The sequence below is a fragment of the Danio rerio genome, chromosome 21, assembly GCF_052040795.2.
Source record: "Danio rerio strain M-AB ecotype USA chromosome 21, GRCz13ab, whole genome shotgun sequence".
Taxonomy (NCBI): domain Eukaryota; kingdom Metazoa; phylum Chordata; class Actinopteri; order Cypriniformes; family Danionidae; genus Danio; species Danio rerio.
In genome coordinates this window covers 16,528,601-16,548,499 of record NC_141041.1, presented here as the reverse complement: position 1 = coordinate 16,548,499, position 19,899 = coordinate 16,528,601, and the positions used below count along the sequence as shown (strand labels likewise).

Genomic DNA, 19,899 nt, shown 5'->3' with positions numbered 1-19,899 from the left:
AAATGCTAAAGAATACATGTTTGTATTTGCCTTACATGCTTTCCTTACAGTTTCTTTACCAGCATTAAATATAAAAACACAGTCTTTATCATTGTAGATGATTGTTTAAATTCAATAAAATACAAGAAAGAATCAATAATATTTAACCAAAGAACATCACATGCAAGGAAAATGCCTATACGACAAACACTTATCAGTAAGGGAGCAGGATTAAAGTGAAGCAAAATACCCACATGAGAAAAAGGAATGTATAACACAGATAGCCATTGTTATTTGTCTCTGTGCTAGCTCTGTCATTCTCAAATAGTGATTTTTTTATTTTATTTAATTAGATTTTATCTCTAATAAAATAGACCAATAAGAATTTTTGTCATAATATCGACATTATTGTTTGCAATATCTGATTTATTCATATCAGTAAAGCTTTTGTTTTGCAGTATAGAACTCAGTGTCTTACTTTTCAGTTATACAGCTAAATTTGCTTTACTACTGGTATGTGTGATCATTGTGGCCATAAAAGAAAAAAAAAAACATGCTTCTTACATAAGGCGGAACCAGATAAACAAGATGTGAGAGGGTTAAACAAATGCTTATAGTTCACATTGTATTGCCTATTGAAAGTGAGGACCATATAATAGAACTTTAAAAATGGAAACCATTTATGTATCTTCCTTAATCTACAGACTAATTGCTAGTTTAAAAAAAATAATAAAATAGATAGATAAACAAATAAATAAATAAATAAATAAATAAATAAATAAATAAATACATAAATACATAAATAAATAAATAAATAAATAAATAAATAAATAAATAAATAAATAAATAAATAAATAAAGGGTTAGTTTACCCAACATAACAGTGTTGTGATTAATTACTCATGATGTTCCAATCCTCTAAAACAAATCCAACCCAGGCTCATCGAGAATATGTGCCCAGGGCTACATTTTTGAAAACTGAAATATATTTACCCTTGGCTACATTTTATTTCTGTTTTCTCTAATCAGTTTAGCAAGTTGTTGTTGTTGTTGTTGTTGTTGTGTGTGTGTGTGTGTGTGTGTGTGTGTGTGTGTGTGTGTGTGTGTGTGTGTGTGTGTGTGTGTGTGTGTGTGAGTGTTTTTGTGACATCAGGACACAAATCTGTATAATGACATGGGAATGACACAGGTATTACAAAAAGGAGGTGAAATATGAGGACATTGGTGACGTCCTCATTTTTCAAAATGCTTATAAATCCTACAGAATGAGTTTAATCAGAGAGTAAAGCTGCACACAGTCTCCTGTGATGGTTGGGTTTAGAGGTGGGGTGGGGTGGGGTGAGGGCAATATAATATACGGTTTGAACAGTATAAAATGAATGGAAACCTATGTAATGTCCCCGCTTTTCACAAAAACAAACATGTGTGTCTGTGTGCGTGTGAGAGAGAGAGAGAGAGAGAGAGAGAGAGAGAGATAGAGATTGAGAGAGAGAGAGAGCTGAATGGTTGAAAGAGTAGCATTTTTATTGGTTGTGTTTGGAAAAGGAAAGCAAATAACTTCCTGTTATTTATTTATTTTTATTTTTTTGCAAAATTGTCTGACATGACAAGATTTTTTTGTGTAAAGCAGTTATTACTCATATTTTGGAATTTTGGAATCTATTTGGACTTTTTTTAATGGAGAGAAGATTTTTTCAACACATTTCTAAAAAAACTTTAATAACTACTTTCTAATTTATTTTCTCTTTGCCATGATGACAGTAAATAATATTTGATAATAAGATACTTCTATACAGCTTAAAGTGCCATTTAAAGGCTTAACTAGGTTAACTAGGCAGGGTAATTAGGCAAGTTATTGTACATGTCTTTGGACTGTGGGGGAAACCGGAGCACCCGGAGGAAAACCCACACAAACACGGGGAGAACATGCAAACTCCACACAGAAACACCAACGGACCCAGCCGAGGCTCGAACAAGCGACTTTCTACCTACTATGCCACCTCATTGCCTTGACTTGAAATCTTTTTTTTATAATTATATATGTGTATATGTAAGTGTATATATATATATTTTTTTTTTATTATATACATTTTATTTTTTTTATTTGTTTCAACTTGTGTATTTTTCTTATTTACTGATTCATTATTGGGGAGATCATTGTTTGCAGGTGTGATGTGTTTGGCTATATCTTGACTTCTCTTGTGTTCCCTGTTTGACCCGATGAAAACTACTTGAATTGAAATGTTGTCTACTTAAGATTAGATTAGATTCAACTTTATAGATACAAGTACAAGGTAACAAAATGCCGTTTAGGTCACTTTAGGTCACCCCTGGGTGACATATACACTCGGATGCCATGCACGAGGTACTTTAATACATCATAGGTGCTGCCAAGACATAACATGAATGTGCCCCTTGACAATGAGTAGAGGAAACTGTTGAATAAAGTCATTATTTTTGTTTTATATGTTCACAAGATTCACTTTTAAATAGCTTTAAGTGAACTTTAAATTAAAAGTTCATATATTATAAACATAGCAAAGATTTCATATTGTGATACATGACATTTTATGCGCTTTCAGGGGTAAGGATATACATTTTTTGTTCTACAATGTACCATAAGACCTAAAAAAAAATACCACCACTTCCTTTGAAAACTTTACAATTTATTGTAAATTTATTGTAATTCCAACTCTGTATTTTCTAAACCAGTGGTTCTCAAACTTTTTTCATCAAGTACCACCTCAGAAAGAAACTTTCTCTCCAAGTACCACCAAATTGAGCAGTATTGAAATACAGTAGCATAGTTGGCCCAGTAAAGCAGCTAAAACTCTGTACAGTTAAAAAACCTGGCAAATTACCTAGGAAATATAGGCTATATATAATATATGGCATATTATATACATCATTTTTAATAAATTTTGAATTATATGCAGCATGTACATGACATAATTCATTCTTCCGTGTACCACTTGAAGGAAGGCCGCGTACCACTAGTGGTACACGTACCACAGTTTGAGAACCACTGTTCTAAACAAAACCATTTCAAAACAAACACCAATATATATGAGCAATATCACACTCAGGCGTGCATTGGAATAAGGTTGCAGGCCGAGTGCCTTAGTGTCCCACCAGTGACGATATACAACCATATTGCACTTGTACTTGTGTGACATTGCATTTATATAACAATTCAACAACATAATCATGTATATAAAAAGAAAATCAAACACAGAGTCTAAAAATCCTTTTGTAAGAGGAACTACTTTCTTCTGCCATACCTTCTGATGCTCAGCTGCAGACGTGTTCACTACTTCGCTAACGTCAGTTGAGAACTAGTGTTTGAATGATTCTCTAGAGTAACGTCTAAAGTGATGACTAAAGAGGTGATTTTGCTTGCATTTAAGATTATAAGGCTGAACGGCATGAAATGCCATCAGTCTACAAAGATTTCAAAGTATTTCAGTTGCAATCGGGAGATCACAATAATTAACCCTAAAAAAGTCAAAGCAGCACAATCACTACAAGATTACTATTGAGATAAGGATAAGCACTAAACACATGCAAGAAAGTGTATTTTAACTGAACTAGTCTGCAGTAACGAAAACAAGAGACTCATTAGGAACAAACAGATGGCCAACCAAAAAAAAGTAACTCAAGGTTTTACAAATAGTGGCCAACACAAAATACATACATTCCTGATATGAGTCCCATCTCACACTCAATATACTACAATTACTATGGTATAAATACAGCACTACATCATACAAATAAGAGAGATCGACTTAGAAAGTCACATACCAGTTTTATAATGATTTAATCAGCTGTAGTTTGAAATTACGCTGTTTTTCTCTTCTAAGGACTTATTATGCGGTCTCCGTCGCCATCTTGTGGATGGACAACGTCAACTGCTTTTGCTCTGCTTAATGACAGGCTGATGGAGATTTATATAAATATTTAAAATAGGCACTATCCTTATAAATAAACTAAATATTGCCTCAAAAGTACATTATGTGGTCCAAAAGCTGCAATATTTGTCAAACTGTAATAAATTTATTAATCTGCTGTCACTCTATGTGGGCAGAGTAATACACAAGAGTGAAGAGGCTGTACGAGTTCTGATACTCCAGAATACCGCACAGAACTGTAATATATATACAATTTATTGTATAATTTATTTATTGGAATTTTTGTTTCATCTTACATACCTTTTCATTACCAGCTAATGATCAAACTTTATACAGTATAGTCCATAAACCCAATCATTATTTTCAAGCTAAATCAATTTTGATATCAACGCTTCACTGATTGGTCTTTTAAAACTAAATCAAATACAATGACATACTATTTTATTATGGGGAAAAGAGCATTGAAAAGTAAAATAAAATATCAGCAAATTAAGTGTTCTTTTTTTTGTAATGTATTTTTCCCCTTTTGTGTTTATGAATTTGAATTGCATTTTTTCTAAAATTTCTTATTTAATAGTTTGAAGTGATATTACTTGGGTTGGTGTTGTAAATTATGGGGAAAAAACCCTGTAGTAAACTGCCAAAACTCTTTCTTTTATTTATATGGACTTAATATAGTTTATATAATATTTTTATTGACAGATATTTTCAGACTACTAAAATGTCAATAAAATTGAGGAATATGGATTGTAGTCCCATATCGCAACTGATAACTGTAAATAAATGGGAAAAACTGTGACTCACTAAACACAGAACCTGTTAATTATTAATATTTAAGATACAATTACTATTATGATTAAGATCATTCATTTATAAAAGTAAAGAAAATAAATTTATATGATATGCAAGTGGTAAGAACTGAGTCTAAAACTCTAAAATGTGGAAACAGTAAAGCGCTATCGTCCTTCATCAGGGTTTGGTCTTATAATAGTTTCTCAGATGCATGGTGACGTTGCTGGGAACTCCAAGCTTCATCAGCTCCTCTTGTAACTGAAAATATATACAAATTATGACAAACATCTCTTTGTTGTCTTGAGCAATTTAACATAACATATTTATAAAGGAAAGTGTATGTGTTATCAACCAATTACATAAAATCTTAAAGGAAAATGTAGCGTTGTTATTAGTGACTTACCTGTATAATCACCTCTTCCTCAATCTGTGTCTTTGACAAATTTTCTAGACTCATAACTTCTACTCGCATTCCCATCACTAATCAGTAAAAATGAAATAAATAAACATGTCAGTACAGTTTAATTCTTATATTAACACCCATTATGTAATGAAAACAGAAAAAAAACTAGCAAAACAATACAAACATACCGTACACATCTGCAAATGTGGGTTCATGTAATAGTCATCAGATTCACCACAAAGCAAACAGAAAGATTATGTTAGCGTAATGAGCAAATGTTACACTTTTCTGTGTAATAACATGATGTTTATTATTTTATTTATTAATAGAAGGTTTATTTTCTCACCGCTGTAACAGAAGAATGGCAAAGTGGCAAAACATCTCTCATCTGTCCACTGACCAAAGTATTTTAAAGACACAGTTGTACAGTGTTGAGCTCCCTGTTCTCCTGGGACACTTGCACCATTATCTGGTTGTACAACATCACTTTGAATCTGTGGCAGCCAATATGTGAAGGAAGAGCTGCTCTGATCTGACCACAGTCTGTTTCTGTACAGACCAATCCACACGTTATATCCAGATAAATAACTATAATATCTAATACGTGTAATGTTCAGTATCTGTTGCCACTCTATCTCATTCCTCACACTGGCCAGGTCTGTGTATCTCTGTCTGCAGTAGCTCTGAGCTGAAGTCCATGGCATACCTGTACTTACCAAAATATACTTCTGAGTCGCATTTTCTCTACCTAAGGTAGAAACATATTCAGTATCATGTTATTTGTCACCTTGACTGGTCATCCTCATTTTAAATGTATTCGGTACATCTCACTCAAAAAAGTGTTGCATGCAGAACTGTTGCAAACAATTTATTTGTGTTGAATTTAAACAAACAAATTAAGTTTAATAATGTTCAACTTAATTTGTTTGCTTAAATTCAGCCCAAATAAATTGTTTACAACCACTTAATGTAAAAAATTTGATTAAATCCAATGAATCATCTTTGAATAATTTTTTTTCGGTAATACTTTTACATTTTTTTTTACAATGGTCAAAATGTTATGCAGATCTTACACCAACACTGACTGTAAAGTTTCTTAAGACTTTAACGTAATTAACCTTTAAGTGAAACATTAATTAGTATGTGCATTTAAATATATTCAAAAAGAAATGTCTTACCATCATAGCAGACAGGTGGGTAATAAGTCTCGCATGATGTGTCATACCAGTTTCCATTAGGAGTCATGAAAGCACACAGTTCTTTACCACCATAATTGTTTGGTTCATGATTCCAGTTCCTGTAATCTCTTTCTCCTTCCTGATAGAAATCATTGTCTTCCAGTGACCATCTCCAGCTGTTCACATCATCATACTGACCAATCCAGGCTGAACCATTGTAACTACTATTGACTGTGTTAATCAGCCTGTTCATTTCCTCCATGTTATCAATGGTGGCCAGATCAGTGTAACTCTGTCTGCAGAATCTCTGAGCTTCGGTCCAGCTCAAAGACTGATTCACAAAGTAATACTGACGGGATGATGTTATTGCTGTCAAGGTGATGGAAAATTACTATTATATTTTAATGTAAAAATGAAAAATATATATGTTTTTTTACAAAGTAATTTTTACACCTTTTACACTTTTACAATTTACACCTCTTGACTTCTACCTGAGGTAATGTGGGTATAATATAATCTGTAAAATGCTGTGTTCCACGCAGTTCCTTCATGTTGTTACAATACAAGTCAATTAAGTTAACTTTTTGTATTTGCTTTTAACAAATTTAAGTGTATTGAACATAAATTAACCAAGTTGTCCAAAAGAAAGCTCAAGAATTGTGTTGATTCAGCTCATTAAAAATTAGTTTGAAGAAGCACCGAAAGTATTTTTTGAGTGTAGACTAATCATACTTAATCATAAAAAAGTAAATTAATTGTTGTAATATTAATTACAATTATAGTTTAATATTAGTAATTAGTTATTATAGTTTCTGGGGTTTTTTTTTTTTCGTTGTTGTTGTTGGGAAGGATAAGCAATTTTTATACATCCCTGTTAAAAGATAAATACTACCCCAATTAAAATAAAAGCACATTTCATTCATTTATTCATTCATTTTCTTTCAGCTCAGTCCCTTTATTCATCAGGGTTTGGAATGAACTGCCAACTTATCCAGCATATATTTTACGCAGCGGATACCCTTCCATCTGCAACCCAGTACTGGCCAATTCACGGCCAATTTAGTTTATTTCATTTAACTCACCTATACTGCATGTCTTTGGACTTCTGGGGAAACCGGAGCACCCAGAGAAAACCCATGGGAACACGAGGAGAGCATGCAAACCCCACACAGAAATGACAACTGACTCAGACATGACTCAAACCAGCGACCTTCTTGCTTTGAGGCAACAGTGCTAATCACTGACCCACCAAAAAATTACCTTTAATTTGTAAATAATCTGCAATAATCTGTTTATAGGTCTAAAAGATACCAAAGATGTCATAACTAGATTGTCATCTTAAAAATTGAAGTAAAAAAAAAATTTAACATAAGCTGTTGAATCTTTAGTGTCTTTAATATCTTTTGTTGATTTGGCTATTCTTCCACACAAATAAACATTTTGTCCTCTCACTCCTGATTTACAGAGCACTTAATTAGAAATTATTACATTTGCTACGATACAGAACTAAAGTGAAAGGTTTTCTTTGGTTTGTTTGAGTAAAGATTCTTGTCTCTAACAGGTAAATGCATCAAATAGTCCAGTTTGTGGACCACTCATGCTTCTACATTTGGTTTACTGCCAAAACAGAAGTAAGCATGTGCCTTTATGAAATAATATCAGAAACAAATCTGAAATTATTGTTGTTTTTAGTTCATTTATTCATTAATTTCCCTTCGGCTTAGTCCCTTATTTATCAGGGGTCGCCACGGTGGAATGAACCGCCAAATACTCAGGCATAAGTCTTATGCCACGGATGCGCTTTCAGCTGCAACCCAGTAATGGGAAACACCCATAAACTCTCACATTCTCACACACACTCACTCATACACTATGCACAATTTAGCTTACGCAATTCACCTATACCACATGTCTTTAGACAATGGGGCAAACCGGAGCACCCGCAGGAAATCCAACTCCTCTCGAACATGCGGAGAACATGCAAACTCCACACAGAAATGCCCCCTGGCCGAGCCAGGACTCAAACTTCTTGCTGTGAGGTGGCAGTGCTAACCACTGAGCATCACAAGCATTTATTATCAGCCAATAGGGATGCTAATTACTGTATGGCTAACCTTACCCCCTAACCCCCCAATTGCCATTGACCAAAACCATATTTTCGTTTGTTATTTGATCTTAGTATTTAACAAATAAATTCATATTATTTTAAGGCTAGATTTCTACTCACCACTGTAGCAAATGAAAGGAAAGGCAGTATTGCAGTTTTCATCTGTCCAGTTACCAGAGTCACTGAATGACACTGCAGTGCAGTATTCACTGTTTCCAGCATTATCAGGCTGTCCTGACCTCCAGTTACTGAATGAAGAGTTGCTCTGATCAGACCAAGACCTGCTTCTGTACAGTCCAATCCAAACAGTGTAAGAATTAAAAAGTAATGCCAGAACCCTGTAGTTCTCCATCTCATTCCTGATACTGACAAGGTCTGTGTGATGTTCTCTGCAGTAACTCTGAGCTTCAGTCCAGTTTTTAGACTGATAAACAAACACATAACTTGCAGTAGCGTTCAATCTTCCTGTGGGGAACAATTTATGTTTGTCATTGATCATGGAGTCATAAAGGTTTTATTTGAATTACTTATTCAACATTAATTCTTACCATCATAGCAAATAAAGGGAAGTGACACTGAGCAAGGGGCTTCACTCCATATACCCCGGCTAGTTGACATGTACACACACAGACTCTTTCCGCCCGAGTTAACTGGTTTCTGGACATACCAGCTTTTAAATCCTCCCTGTAAAGCTGTATTATTCAGAGACCATCTCCAGCTGTTCAGATCATCATACAGTCCAATCCAAGCTTTGCCATAGTAAGTCACACGAACTGTTTTAATGAGCCTCTTCATTTCCTCTATGTTATCAATGGTGGCCAGATCAGTGTAATTCTGTCTGCAGAATCTCTGAGCTTCAGCCCAGGATTTAGACTCAGATATAAAGTGATACTGACGCGTGCATGAATACTGTGTACAGGTTCCTAGAGATTATTTAACAGAACAGAAAAAAAAAAAAATTGTATTGCTACTGATGTACCAATACACCATGATAAACTGGCATTGCTGTTGACTACTGAGACAGACTGAACTGATATTAAAGAACTAGCAGTGTTAAAACTTGATTATTATTTCCAATACGGAAACATACACATTGGAATAAATTTAAGCTCAATGAATTTATCAGAACTTTGTGAGAACTTGTCTCTGTGACTTCATGACACAGTGATCCAACTATTAGTCTAGAGCTAAACAAATGTTTGTCATAACTATGATTAGAGTTTTTGCACTATATTAATTAGATTAATTCCAGCAAATGAATTTCCAGCAAAAAAAAGTGAACTTACTGCTGTAGCAGAAGAAAGGCATTTTGGATACACAGACCTCGTCTGTCCATCGTCCTGAATATCCAAATGAAACTGCAGTGCAATGTTGATATCCATATTCGATACCTTGATTAGCACCATTGTCTGGTTGTGCCTGTGACCCAGATATTTGTGGCCTCCAGTTTTGATAAGTGGTGTTCTGATTGTTTGACCAAACCCTGTTTCTATACAGTCCAATCCAGACTCCTCCACCTGTTCTTTCAAGAATCTTCTGGTTTTCAGTTTGATTTCTTAAATTGACGAGATCTGTGTAATAATCTCTGCAGTATCTACGAGCCTCAGTCCAGGTTTTATAATCATAGATTCTGATGTATCTCTGTGAAGCATTCTCTCTCCCTGTGGTATGAAATGTTATAAATACATGCATGTTAGCTTTTTAAGAAAAAAAAAAAGATTTCTAAACAAATCAAGTGTCCTTACCATCATAGCAAACAGATTGCCGTGTGTAATCACATGACAAGTCATACCATTTTCCATTAGTATCCATGTAAACACACAGATTATTCCCACCCATGTTGTCGGGTTCATGATAAAAGTTCCTGTAATCTCTTTCTCCTTGCTGATAGAAATCATTGTCTTCCAGTGACCATCTCCAGCTGTTCACATCATCATACTGACCAATCCAGGCTGAACCGCTATAATAACTACCATTGACTGTGTTAATCAGCCTGTTCATTTCCTCCATGTTATCAATGGTGGCCAGATCAGTGTAACTTTGCCTGCAAAATCTCTGAGCTTCAGTCCAGCTCAAAGACTGATTCACGAGGTAATACTGACGAGATGATCCTGATACTGTCAATAGATTAAACAAATCATGTTTTTTTTTTTTTTATCAAAATACCCCAACATATTTTAATAAAATTATCTTGTAAATGAAACATCATCCAAAATCATTTTGATTACATATTCTCAATTTTTTTATTATATTCCCAGTATTAAGATTGAAAATGGTTGGTGTAAGCATGCAGTAAATGATGTGATTGGTTATTCTCGCAGCTAATGGAATAGTGCAACCGAATAAATAATTAAATTGTGTCATTCTTAAACTGTATAACTTGATTCACAACATCCTATAATTCAGGTTTGACATGAGTGTGAGTCAGTGAGGATAAAATGTAAATTTTTAGGTGAACTATTATTTTAGGATCTACTCACCACTGTAGCAAATAAAAGGAAATGCATAATTGCAGTTTTCATCAGCCCATTTCCAGGAGTCACTAAATGAGACCACAGCACAGGATCCGGAACGATCTGGTTGCCATGAGCTCCAGTAACTAAATGAAGAGTTGCTCTGATCTGACCAAGATCTTGTTTTGTACAGACCAATCCAAATAGCATAATTATAATAACTACTTAAAAAATACTCGAACTTCTGGTTTTCAGTTTCATTCCTGATACTGACAAGGTCTGTGTGATGTTCCCTGCAGTAACTCTGAGCTTCAGTCCAGTTTTTATTCTGGTAAATGAAAACATAAGTAGCACTGGCATTTTCTCTTCCTGAAAGATAATAATTTCATATTAATATTGAGTTTGTTTTGGTTGCTTTCAGTTTTGTTAATTGTCTTGTAGATTTTAATGCATAAACTCACCATCATAGCAGACAGTAGGATACATTGTATTGGAACAAACTGCTGTATCCCATATCCCCCTGGTCATATACACACAGATGCTTTGTGCCCCATAATTGTATGGATCTGGATTATACCAGTTCCTGAAGTCTTTCTCTCCTGCCTTGAAAAAATCACTGTTTTCCAGAGTCCATTTCCAGCTGTTCAGATCATCGTAGAGTCCAATCCAGGCCAAATCAATGGAATCATCATTCACTGTGTCCAGTAACTGGATCGTCTGTTGTTCATTTTCAATAGTGGCCAGATCAGTGTATTTATCTCTACAATATCTCTGAGCTTCTGCCCAAGTCTTGGATTGATTCACAAACACATACTGAAGGTCACACAATGCAAGGGTGAAGAAACCTGTTTAAAATAAGAAACCTGCTTTGAGTTGAGGTTTTATCAGCAAATCAAATATAATTAGTTATATCCTCATGAAGCACCTTTGCAAAAGGTCTGCCACAGCACAAAGAGCTGAGCTTTGCAGTTTTTCTTTTAAGTTGCTTTGCAAAAATTTCCACAAGCATTTGGTAAATTTTCAAAACTTGTAGCACTACAAAATACTGTTTTTGTTTGCATATGTTAATAACTTGATGTATTATTTGATAACATTTTCATGTTGTATACATTTTTAATTGTGCAGTGTGTAGGATTGACATAGTGGTTGAACTTGGAATTGCAGTCCAAATTCAAAATATTAGATAGGAGTTTTTTTTACCTGGTCCCTTTCTCAGATTGACGCACATGCAGTTTGCCAGTTTACTAGAGAGAGTTTGTCATGGTTTTAAGTGTGTGCACACTTTTGTATTTTCTGTATTGTTGTCACATGCTTATGTTTTGCTTACTCACGTGCATTTGTTGTGGCGTGTCTGTTGTTGTGGTCACGTGGTTTATTGCTATGCTGATCAGCTATTCTGATAAGCCACCCAGCTGTGGCTAATTACCACACTTATATCTGAGCGGCAGTACTTTTTTAAATTGTCAGTTTATTATTGCTTGGTCATGTTACTCTGTCTTGTCAGGAATCTCTGTAAACTTTATCTTATTTTGTGGACTGTTTGCATGGCTATCGGCTGACCTCTGGATGTTATAGTGTATTGTATATTGTTTGCAAATTGAAAGCAACCTCATGTGAACTTTATAACTTTGAATCTGTGTCTCATTTCGGAGGCTGACGAATTTATGGCTGCACCCCCACATACATGGCCGTAGCCATGAATCTGAAATGAAGTACACTGTTTTTCACCCAGGGTGCTGACATAATTGGGTAAAGTTGCAGTGGGTAAAGTTACTAAGACAAAAACAAAGTATGTTCACTTGGCCTGTCCCTTGAATATATCTGCAAGCATATTATGGTAATGGCACCGAGAGCAATTTAAAACCTGTACCTTGTGCTATGTTTAAAAAAGATCTTACTGTTGTGTTTTGGTCATTAAACCAAATGTTCTCAACACATATCACAATTAGCTTGTGTTCTGAAACAACTTTATTAATCTAGGGTCCATCACTAAGAACAATCCGTACACACTTATTCACACTACGGACAATTTAGCCTACCCAATTCACCTGTCACATGTTTTTAGACTTGTGAGGTAAACCAGAGCACATGGAGGAAACCCACACAAAGAGAGGGAGAACGTGCAAACTCCACACAGAAATGCCAACTGACCCAGCCGGGGCTCAAACCAGCAACCTTCTTGCTGTGTGGCGAGTGTGCTACTCACTGCACCACCGTGCTGCCCGAAACAATGATTGTGTAAAATGAAAACGTGCAACTATAATATAACCTTAACATCAGGGGCCTCATGTACGAAGACTTGCGTGGAAATCTTACTAAAACATTGCGTACGCACAAAGCTGTAAATGTGCGTACGCAGAAAAAAATTCAGATGTATGAAACACTGCGTACGCCGAATCTCACGCATATTCTTTTGTACATCTGAATGAACGTGAAACTGAGCGCAACATGCACGAGCACAAAACCCCTCCCTGCCTCCTCCCCCGTATGAATATGCTAATGACTATGCTAATGGCAAAACCCAACGAAAAAGCAAAGGCAAAAGCAAGCAAAAAGAGAAACTTTGAACAGAATGTGAATTGGAGGTGCTGCTTTCGGAGGTAGACCGGAGAAAAGCGGTGTTATTTGCAAGTTTGTTCTCCGGAATTAACAACAAAAGAAAAAAAAAGAGTGGGAGAGTTTAGCTGATGCGGTGAACACAGTTGGGTCTGAACATCGCACTGAGTGCATTGTAACATGAAATTAGCTCATTTTATGAATATTAATAATCAACAATAACGGTTTATTCTTAATTATTAATATTCCGGCTTAAGCTTCAGTCAGTTTGGTCAAACAAACATATGATTGTAAATGATTATGCTCGCGCGACCGAGCGGATTCCCAGATTATGAATATTAATTATCAACAATAACGAATTATTATTAATAATTAATATTCCGAATCAATTTATTGTTAATTTGACCAAACGAACACAAGCAGAGCCGCCGCTCTTCCGAGCGGACACGGTAATCTATTCATTTAGAAAAAGGGAATTTAATCGCTACTTCTTGTGAAGTAGATTAATCATTCAAAAGTTTTAAACAACTTATAATAGCTAGGCAGGGGAATCTGTATTTCAGTGACATTTTCTCGTAAGGCAAACAATACAATCATTTGATTATAATGGAATTTATTGACTAGTCAGACGTAACGAACAAACAAACGCACAAACATACATTAAACACAAAACAAAGGTAAACCACATGGAGATATCGGGTCTATAGAACGTGTAACAGCAAAGAGAAATAGTAAAGCTAGGAAGTATAGATTTCAGGTAAAGAGTGACAAAACTTTCAGTTCCACACGCACCATTACGGACCACCAATGTTATAAAAAACACCTTTTTGATAAAAGGGGCACAGCTTAATCGCATAACTAAAATCACCTGGGGCCTCATGTATCAACGCTGCGTACGCACAATAACTTTACGTACGCCAGGTTTCACGCTCAGAATCGCTCACGTTTGGATTTACTAACAATGAACTGAACGTGGGAATGTGCGCAGGTTCACGGCAGCTTTCTGGCAGGCGTACGCACATTTTTTGTGCGTGTCTGTTTTATTTCCATTGGCGACTCCTAGAGGCAGTTGTGTTAAATTCCTCTCTACAAAGTGTCTGAGCCTTGCAATGGCAGCTGTATGAGATGGGTTCATCTAGCAGGTATATAAGGTTTCCATACCATACATTTGACCAGCCAAACATTAAAGCACAATTTGCAGCAGTCGCCTGTTTTCCCAATGTAATCTAAGCGATCTACCACACGGACATTGATATAAAGACACTATCTGAAGATGAATTTGCATGCGTGAATCAGAAACATTTCCATTCAATAAATGTGCAAATAAAATATGATGCTTATTGATATGAACTTATTAATGATTCCTACTTGTCTTTCTCGTGATAAATAGTTGGCAAAATCTGATATGTAGCGGGGGAAAAAACAAGAAAGAGTTCATCAGACGCTGGATTCGAGCCGAGTTCATGCTCGAACGTGTCTATTCATGATCACATGCGTCTAACAAGTAGCGCCACTGAAACTGTTAAGTGTCCTGCAACATTTTACATATATAAACCATACTATGTCTTTTTTTTTAATGCACTTAGTGCGATGTTCAGACCCAACTGTGTTAACCGCATCAGCTAAACTCTGCCACTCTATTTTTTTCTTTTGTTGTTAATTCCAGAAAACAAACTTGCAAATAACACCGCTTTTCTCCGGTCTACCTCCGAAAGCAGCACCTCCAATTCACATTCTGTTCAAAGTTTCTCTTTTTGCTTGCTTTTGCCATTGCTTTTTCGTTGGGTTTTGCCATTAGCATAGTCATTAGCATATTCATACGGGGGAGGAGGCAGGGAGGGGTTTTGTGCTCGTGCATGTTGCGCTCAGTTTCACGTTCATTCAGATGTACAAAAGAATATGCGTGAGATTCGGCGTACGCAGTGTTTCATACATCTGAATTTTTTTCTGCGTACGCACATTTACAGCTTTGTGCATACGCAATGTTTTAGTAAGATTTCCACGCAAGTCTTTGTACATGAGGCCCCTGGTCTTTCATGTCTGGCAGTCTCTCTTATGCGTCTCTCTTCCGTCGTGATGAAACTACTCTTGATGTCCTTTGATGCGTGGAGTTTGTAATGCAGTTCGGACGAACACGATCGCAAACTTTAAACTGAATTTACTTTGCCGGAAAATAAAGAAAGCGTGGCGGGAAAAAGTCCATGCGGCTTAGAGAGCCACGTGTGGCCCGAAGGCCAACGACAATGATGTTCTTCTTAGGACGTTTTCTTTCTGCCCAGATGTTTGGGGGGAAGTGTGCTTATACCTGCGGGTCACGTGACAACCCGTACAGCATTCTGACCAATGATTTCAGGGGAAAGTTTGCGCGCGAACCCTTTCTTTGTCTCAAGGCTCCTCGTATGCAAATTTGAGTGTCCGCCCAAAGCATGCGGACAGGCATTTAATACAGGGGATTAAAGAATAAAGCAAAGCTAGTTATGCTCTTGCTCTATGCATCATGTGCTGTAAAATGTCAGCAGAAACCCATCGGTACCAAACATGGGGGGGTGTAAAAATACCTCGACATACTTTTTCACATCCTCATAATATTTATGCTTCAAAAAGGCCTAAAAGTATGAATGTGTATAGTCTATATCAGGGATTGTACACATTACAAAAGTTAAATGAAATTAAACAAGAGATTTGGGTTCTAAATGTCTTTGTTTAATTTTGAGGATTGTCTTGTCTGTGAGCAGAACGTTGGCTAAAGAGGTTTTTTTTTTTCTTTCTTATCTTATCTGTCATGTTCTTTTGAAGTAGGCAGAGAGTGGTTCTGTGAAGTCTCCCAGACTTGTTAACATGTCACCACGGATTACTAAGCCAGCCTTTTCGTCGCCAAGTGATTTTATTGTCCTGGCGATTCACCCAGATTGTTTTCTGGAATGTTAAATGGAATGTTTATCTCCAGAATGCAGGTTACAATATGTTACACATTAAAAAAAGAAATAGTGTGGTTTATATCTGTAAATTGTTTCAATACCCTTAACAGTCTCAGTGGCGCACCTCGTAAGACGCATGTGGTCATGTATTGACACGTTCGAGCATGAACTCGGCTTGAATCCAGCGTCTGATGAACTCTTTCTTCTTTTTTTCCCCGCTACATATCAGATTTTGCCCACTATTTATCACGAGAAAGACAAGTAGGAATCATCAATAAGTTTGTGCATCATATTTTATTTGCACATTTATTGAATGGAAATGTTTCTGATTCACACATGCAAATTCATCTTCAGATAGTGTCTTTATAGCAATGTGCGTGCAGTAGATAGCTCAGATTACATTGGGAAAACAGGCGACCGCTGCAAATTGTGCTTTAATGTTTAGCTGGTCAACTGTATGGTATGGAAACCTTATATACCTGCTAGATGAACCCATCTCATACAGCTGCCATTGCAAGGCTCAGACACTTTGTAGAGAGGAATTTAACACAACTGCCTCTAGGAGTCGCCAATGGAAATAAAACAGAGACGCACAAAAAAATGTGCGTACGCCAGCCAGAAAGCTGCCGTGAAGCTGCGCACATTCCCACCTTTAGTTCATTGTTAGTAAATCCAAACGTGAGCGATTCTGAGCGTGAAACCTGTCGTACGAAAAGTTTTTGTGCGTACGCAGCATAGATACATGAGGCCCCAGGTGTTGCAAGAATGACAACTGGTATTACAAGTGGGACTAGTTTAAAGTTTTGTACTAAGAGATTTGAAAATGTAGGCTACTCTTTACTTACAGTATGAAAATACATTCATGAAATGAGCTGAATAAACACAATTATTGAGCTTTATTGAGACAACTTAAATTTGTAAAAACAATTAAGTTAACTTAATTGATTTGTGTTGGGACAACGTGAGGGTATTGTGTGAAACCTTGCACTTTTTACAGTGTAATACCAAACCAATATAAAAATGCAATGAAGAAATAATTTATTCTAAAAGATGCCAGTAATAGTATCATTGTTTTAATATATATCAGAATTATAGTATAATAATTGGGTCAAAGACAGCATTCTTACTAGTCTATATCACAAGTATCAAATTTATTCCAAATCGATGTTTTTATCTATAACAACATTCATAAACCTAGTAATTTCAAAAATTGTATGTAGCAATATGATAAAAATTCACTCACCTACTGTTCTTTTAAATCTTTGTAACAAGAGCAACTGACCATTTAATGTGGATGACTGATATGTGTCCAACTAAAGTGTAGTTCATTTAATAATTGCATCTTATCAGTAGCTTGATAAATGTGTTGATAATGTATTCAGTAACTCTGCCCTTGATTGTAGGTTGTTAATTATTTTTGGTTCAAGCTATATTTTTGTTGTTGTTGTAGTTTTGTTTTTTAAATCTAACACCAAAATGATGCAAGTTATTATTTTTTTTAATGTATCTTCAACCTTTGTGACAATGAGCTCAAAATACCAGCATTCAAAATATAATTTAACTGAAAATCAGAGTTTAAAATAATTTAGAAAAAGTCAAGTCAAGTTGACTAAACAGATAAGCACATTTGTGATGATGAGCATGTGAAAGTTATTTTAGAAGAAGTTATTAATTAGCAAAAAATAAATAAATAAATAAATAAAAAATAAAAAAAGGCAAGATGAGGAAAGAGTAAAAATAAAAGTGTTCCATACCTGAGAATAGTACCAGTGTAAACATGGCTCTGCATGAGGAAATATGCATAATTAATTGTGAAAAACTATACATTTGTTTAAAATAAAGCAAATGTTTTTTTATGCTTACCATTCCCTTGTCTTGCTCGTCAGTTTCTGTGTGTCTTTTGGCAGGTCTTTTCATAGCAGAGCACAGTATGTGGGTGTGACCATTTTCTTTAAACTTATAAAACCTGTTAATTGGCGTAAATAAGCTACCAGTATGGGTTTGTTTAGCAGAACTATAAAAGTATGTAAACACAATATCAGCAAATCTGTTAAAACTACTTCTGTAAGTATAAAGTGATTAAGTGAGACAAATACAACAGATTACATGTTTTTATTTCTGTTTGTAAACCTTGCTTTGATTTTCTTTTCCTGCAGTAAATACAAAAACATGATCTGAAGATGATTATTTAAATACAATAAAGAAAGGATCAAGAAACCTTAACCAAAGAACATTACAGGCCAGGGAAATGGCTATATAATTAAAGCACAGGACTTACACATCATTAAGGGAGCAGCATTAAAGTAAAACACTCATGTGAAAAAACAATTGCATATTCGTTATGTTAATCTACAAAAAAAAAACTGAGTTAGTGTCCTCAAACTGAGATTGAAAGGTCTTCTTTTATAATTGTACTGATATTATGTGGCTGTGGTGATGAATTACTCAGTGGTTTTACTTTATTGCAAACATTTTAAACTTGTAAAACTCAGCTGATCACAGAGAGTTGAAACAGATCTTTTAATCCCTGTTACTTTGCAAGTCCAGTCTTTTTGGGTATTATTATTTGTATTACTACAGATAGAGATATGTTAATGTGTGGATGTCAGTCAATTTGGTTAATGGTGAAAATCACCCACGTCACGTTGCGGTGGGCCTCAAAATTGCAGATATTTGGATCCTAATTTAACGTCAGGAAATAAAAAATAAAAACAGACTTCTGGTTTATATCACACCAATATGACTGCAGACACACTATAGTCCAAAAGGCTTTCAAAACCTGATTTTGCATCATAGGTGCCCTTTAAAAGTGAAAGCAGGCATCTTACATAAAGCAGAACCAGATAAACTAGATGTCAGAGGGCTTTAAACAAAAGCTGCAAGTTCACATTTTATTGGCTATTGAAAATTGAGGAGCACATCATAGAACTTCATAGATTAAAACCATTTAATGATCAGTGCTTAATAAAAAATGTGTATTTCTCTTCTCTACCTGAATCCAGCAGACTAAGACTGAGGGGTAGTTTTAAAAAAATAAATAAAGGGGTAGTTAAAAAAAAAAAATTGTTATTAATTACTTGCCCTAATGTTGTTTCAATCTTCTAAAACAAATCTAACCCAGGAATATTGGGAATATGCGCCCAGGGCTTCAAATTCGAGAACTAAGAAATATGTTCCCTGGGATACGTCTTCTTACGTTCTTTGTTTTCACAAGGCCATTTTTGACAATCATATGTGCCATACCTCGTAAATCCACCAAAGGCCTTTGTGTACATTTCTTCTGATCTCAACATTCTTCTCACATCCATGAGAGAAGCAAGCAAGTGTCTCCTCCAACACTGAAGAACCACTGATGGCATATGGTCTGCTTTGTGAATGTTTTCTTTCTGGACTTTGAAGTACTGTATAGTCAGAATGATCTCTGTCTTAATTATAAAAGAGCTCTCAGATTTCACCTAAAATATCTTCCTTTCTGTTTTCAAGATGAACAAATGTCTAAGGTCTTTGGAATGACATAAGAGTAGTAATTAATAGCATAATTTTCATTTTTTAGGAGCAAAACAAACACTTTAATATATTCACAATACAGTCTATCAAGGAAATGTC

The 19,899-nt window shown here is 35.4% G+C and overlaps 2 protein-coding genes across 5 annotated transcripts in view; both read right to left on the bottom strand.

Moving 5' to 3' along the window:
- LOC147838808 (uncharacterized) overlaps positions 1–19,899 on the bottom strand; it is a 483,811-nt gene that overhangs the window by 67,606 nt on the left and 396,306 nt on the right. The gene's annotated exons all lie outside the window — the stretch shown is intronic.
- Positions 2,624–18,184, bottom strand: si:dkey-11o15.4. 4 transcript variants are annotated; one of them, XR_015520136.1, is made up of 13 exons: positions 18,157–18,184; positions 18,048–18,076; positions 11,281–11,664; positions 10,847–11,188; positions 10,112–10,483; positions 9,653–10,027; positions 8,915–9,289; positions 8,487–8,831; positions 6,260–6,628; positions 5,428–5,829; positions 5,082–5,158; positions 3,005–4,936; positions 2,624–2,681 (listed from the first exon to the last, which is right to left on the bottom strand). XR_015520136.1 is itself a non-coding variant. In XM_087300962.1 (13 exons), exons 2-13 carry the CDS (start codon positions 18,070–18,072, stop codon positions 4,856–4,858), a joined length of 3,186 nt encoding a protein of 1,061 aa, XP_087157088.1. In that variant the 5' UTR covers positions 18,073–18,076; positions 18,157–18,184; the 3' UTR covers positions 2,624–4,855. The 4 variants fall into 4 exon arrangements, 2 of the variants coding, with proteins under 2 accessions (XP_087157088.1, XP_087157087.1); XM_087300962.1 differs by adding an exon at positions 5,270–5,301 and having other exon boundaries at positions 2,624–4,936; positions 5,421–5,829; XM_087300961.1 differs by having other exon boundaries at positions 2,624–4,936.

Excerpts from the sequence above, each read along its gene's own strand:
- si:dkey-11o15.4 (XM_087300962.1), bottom strand. The coding sequence starts at position 18,072 with ATGTTTACACTGGTACTATTCTCAG. Across the intron at positions 9,290-9,652 it reads GCCTTTCTTCTGCTACAGCA|GAACCTGTACACAGTATTCA; the intron begins GTAAGTTCACTT and ends AATAATCTCTAG. Across the intron at positions 4,937-5,081 it reads AGGAAGAGGTGATTATACAG|TTACAAGAGGAGCTGATGAA; the intron begins GTAAGTCACTAA and ends ATATATTTTCAG.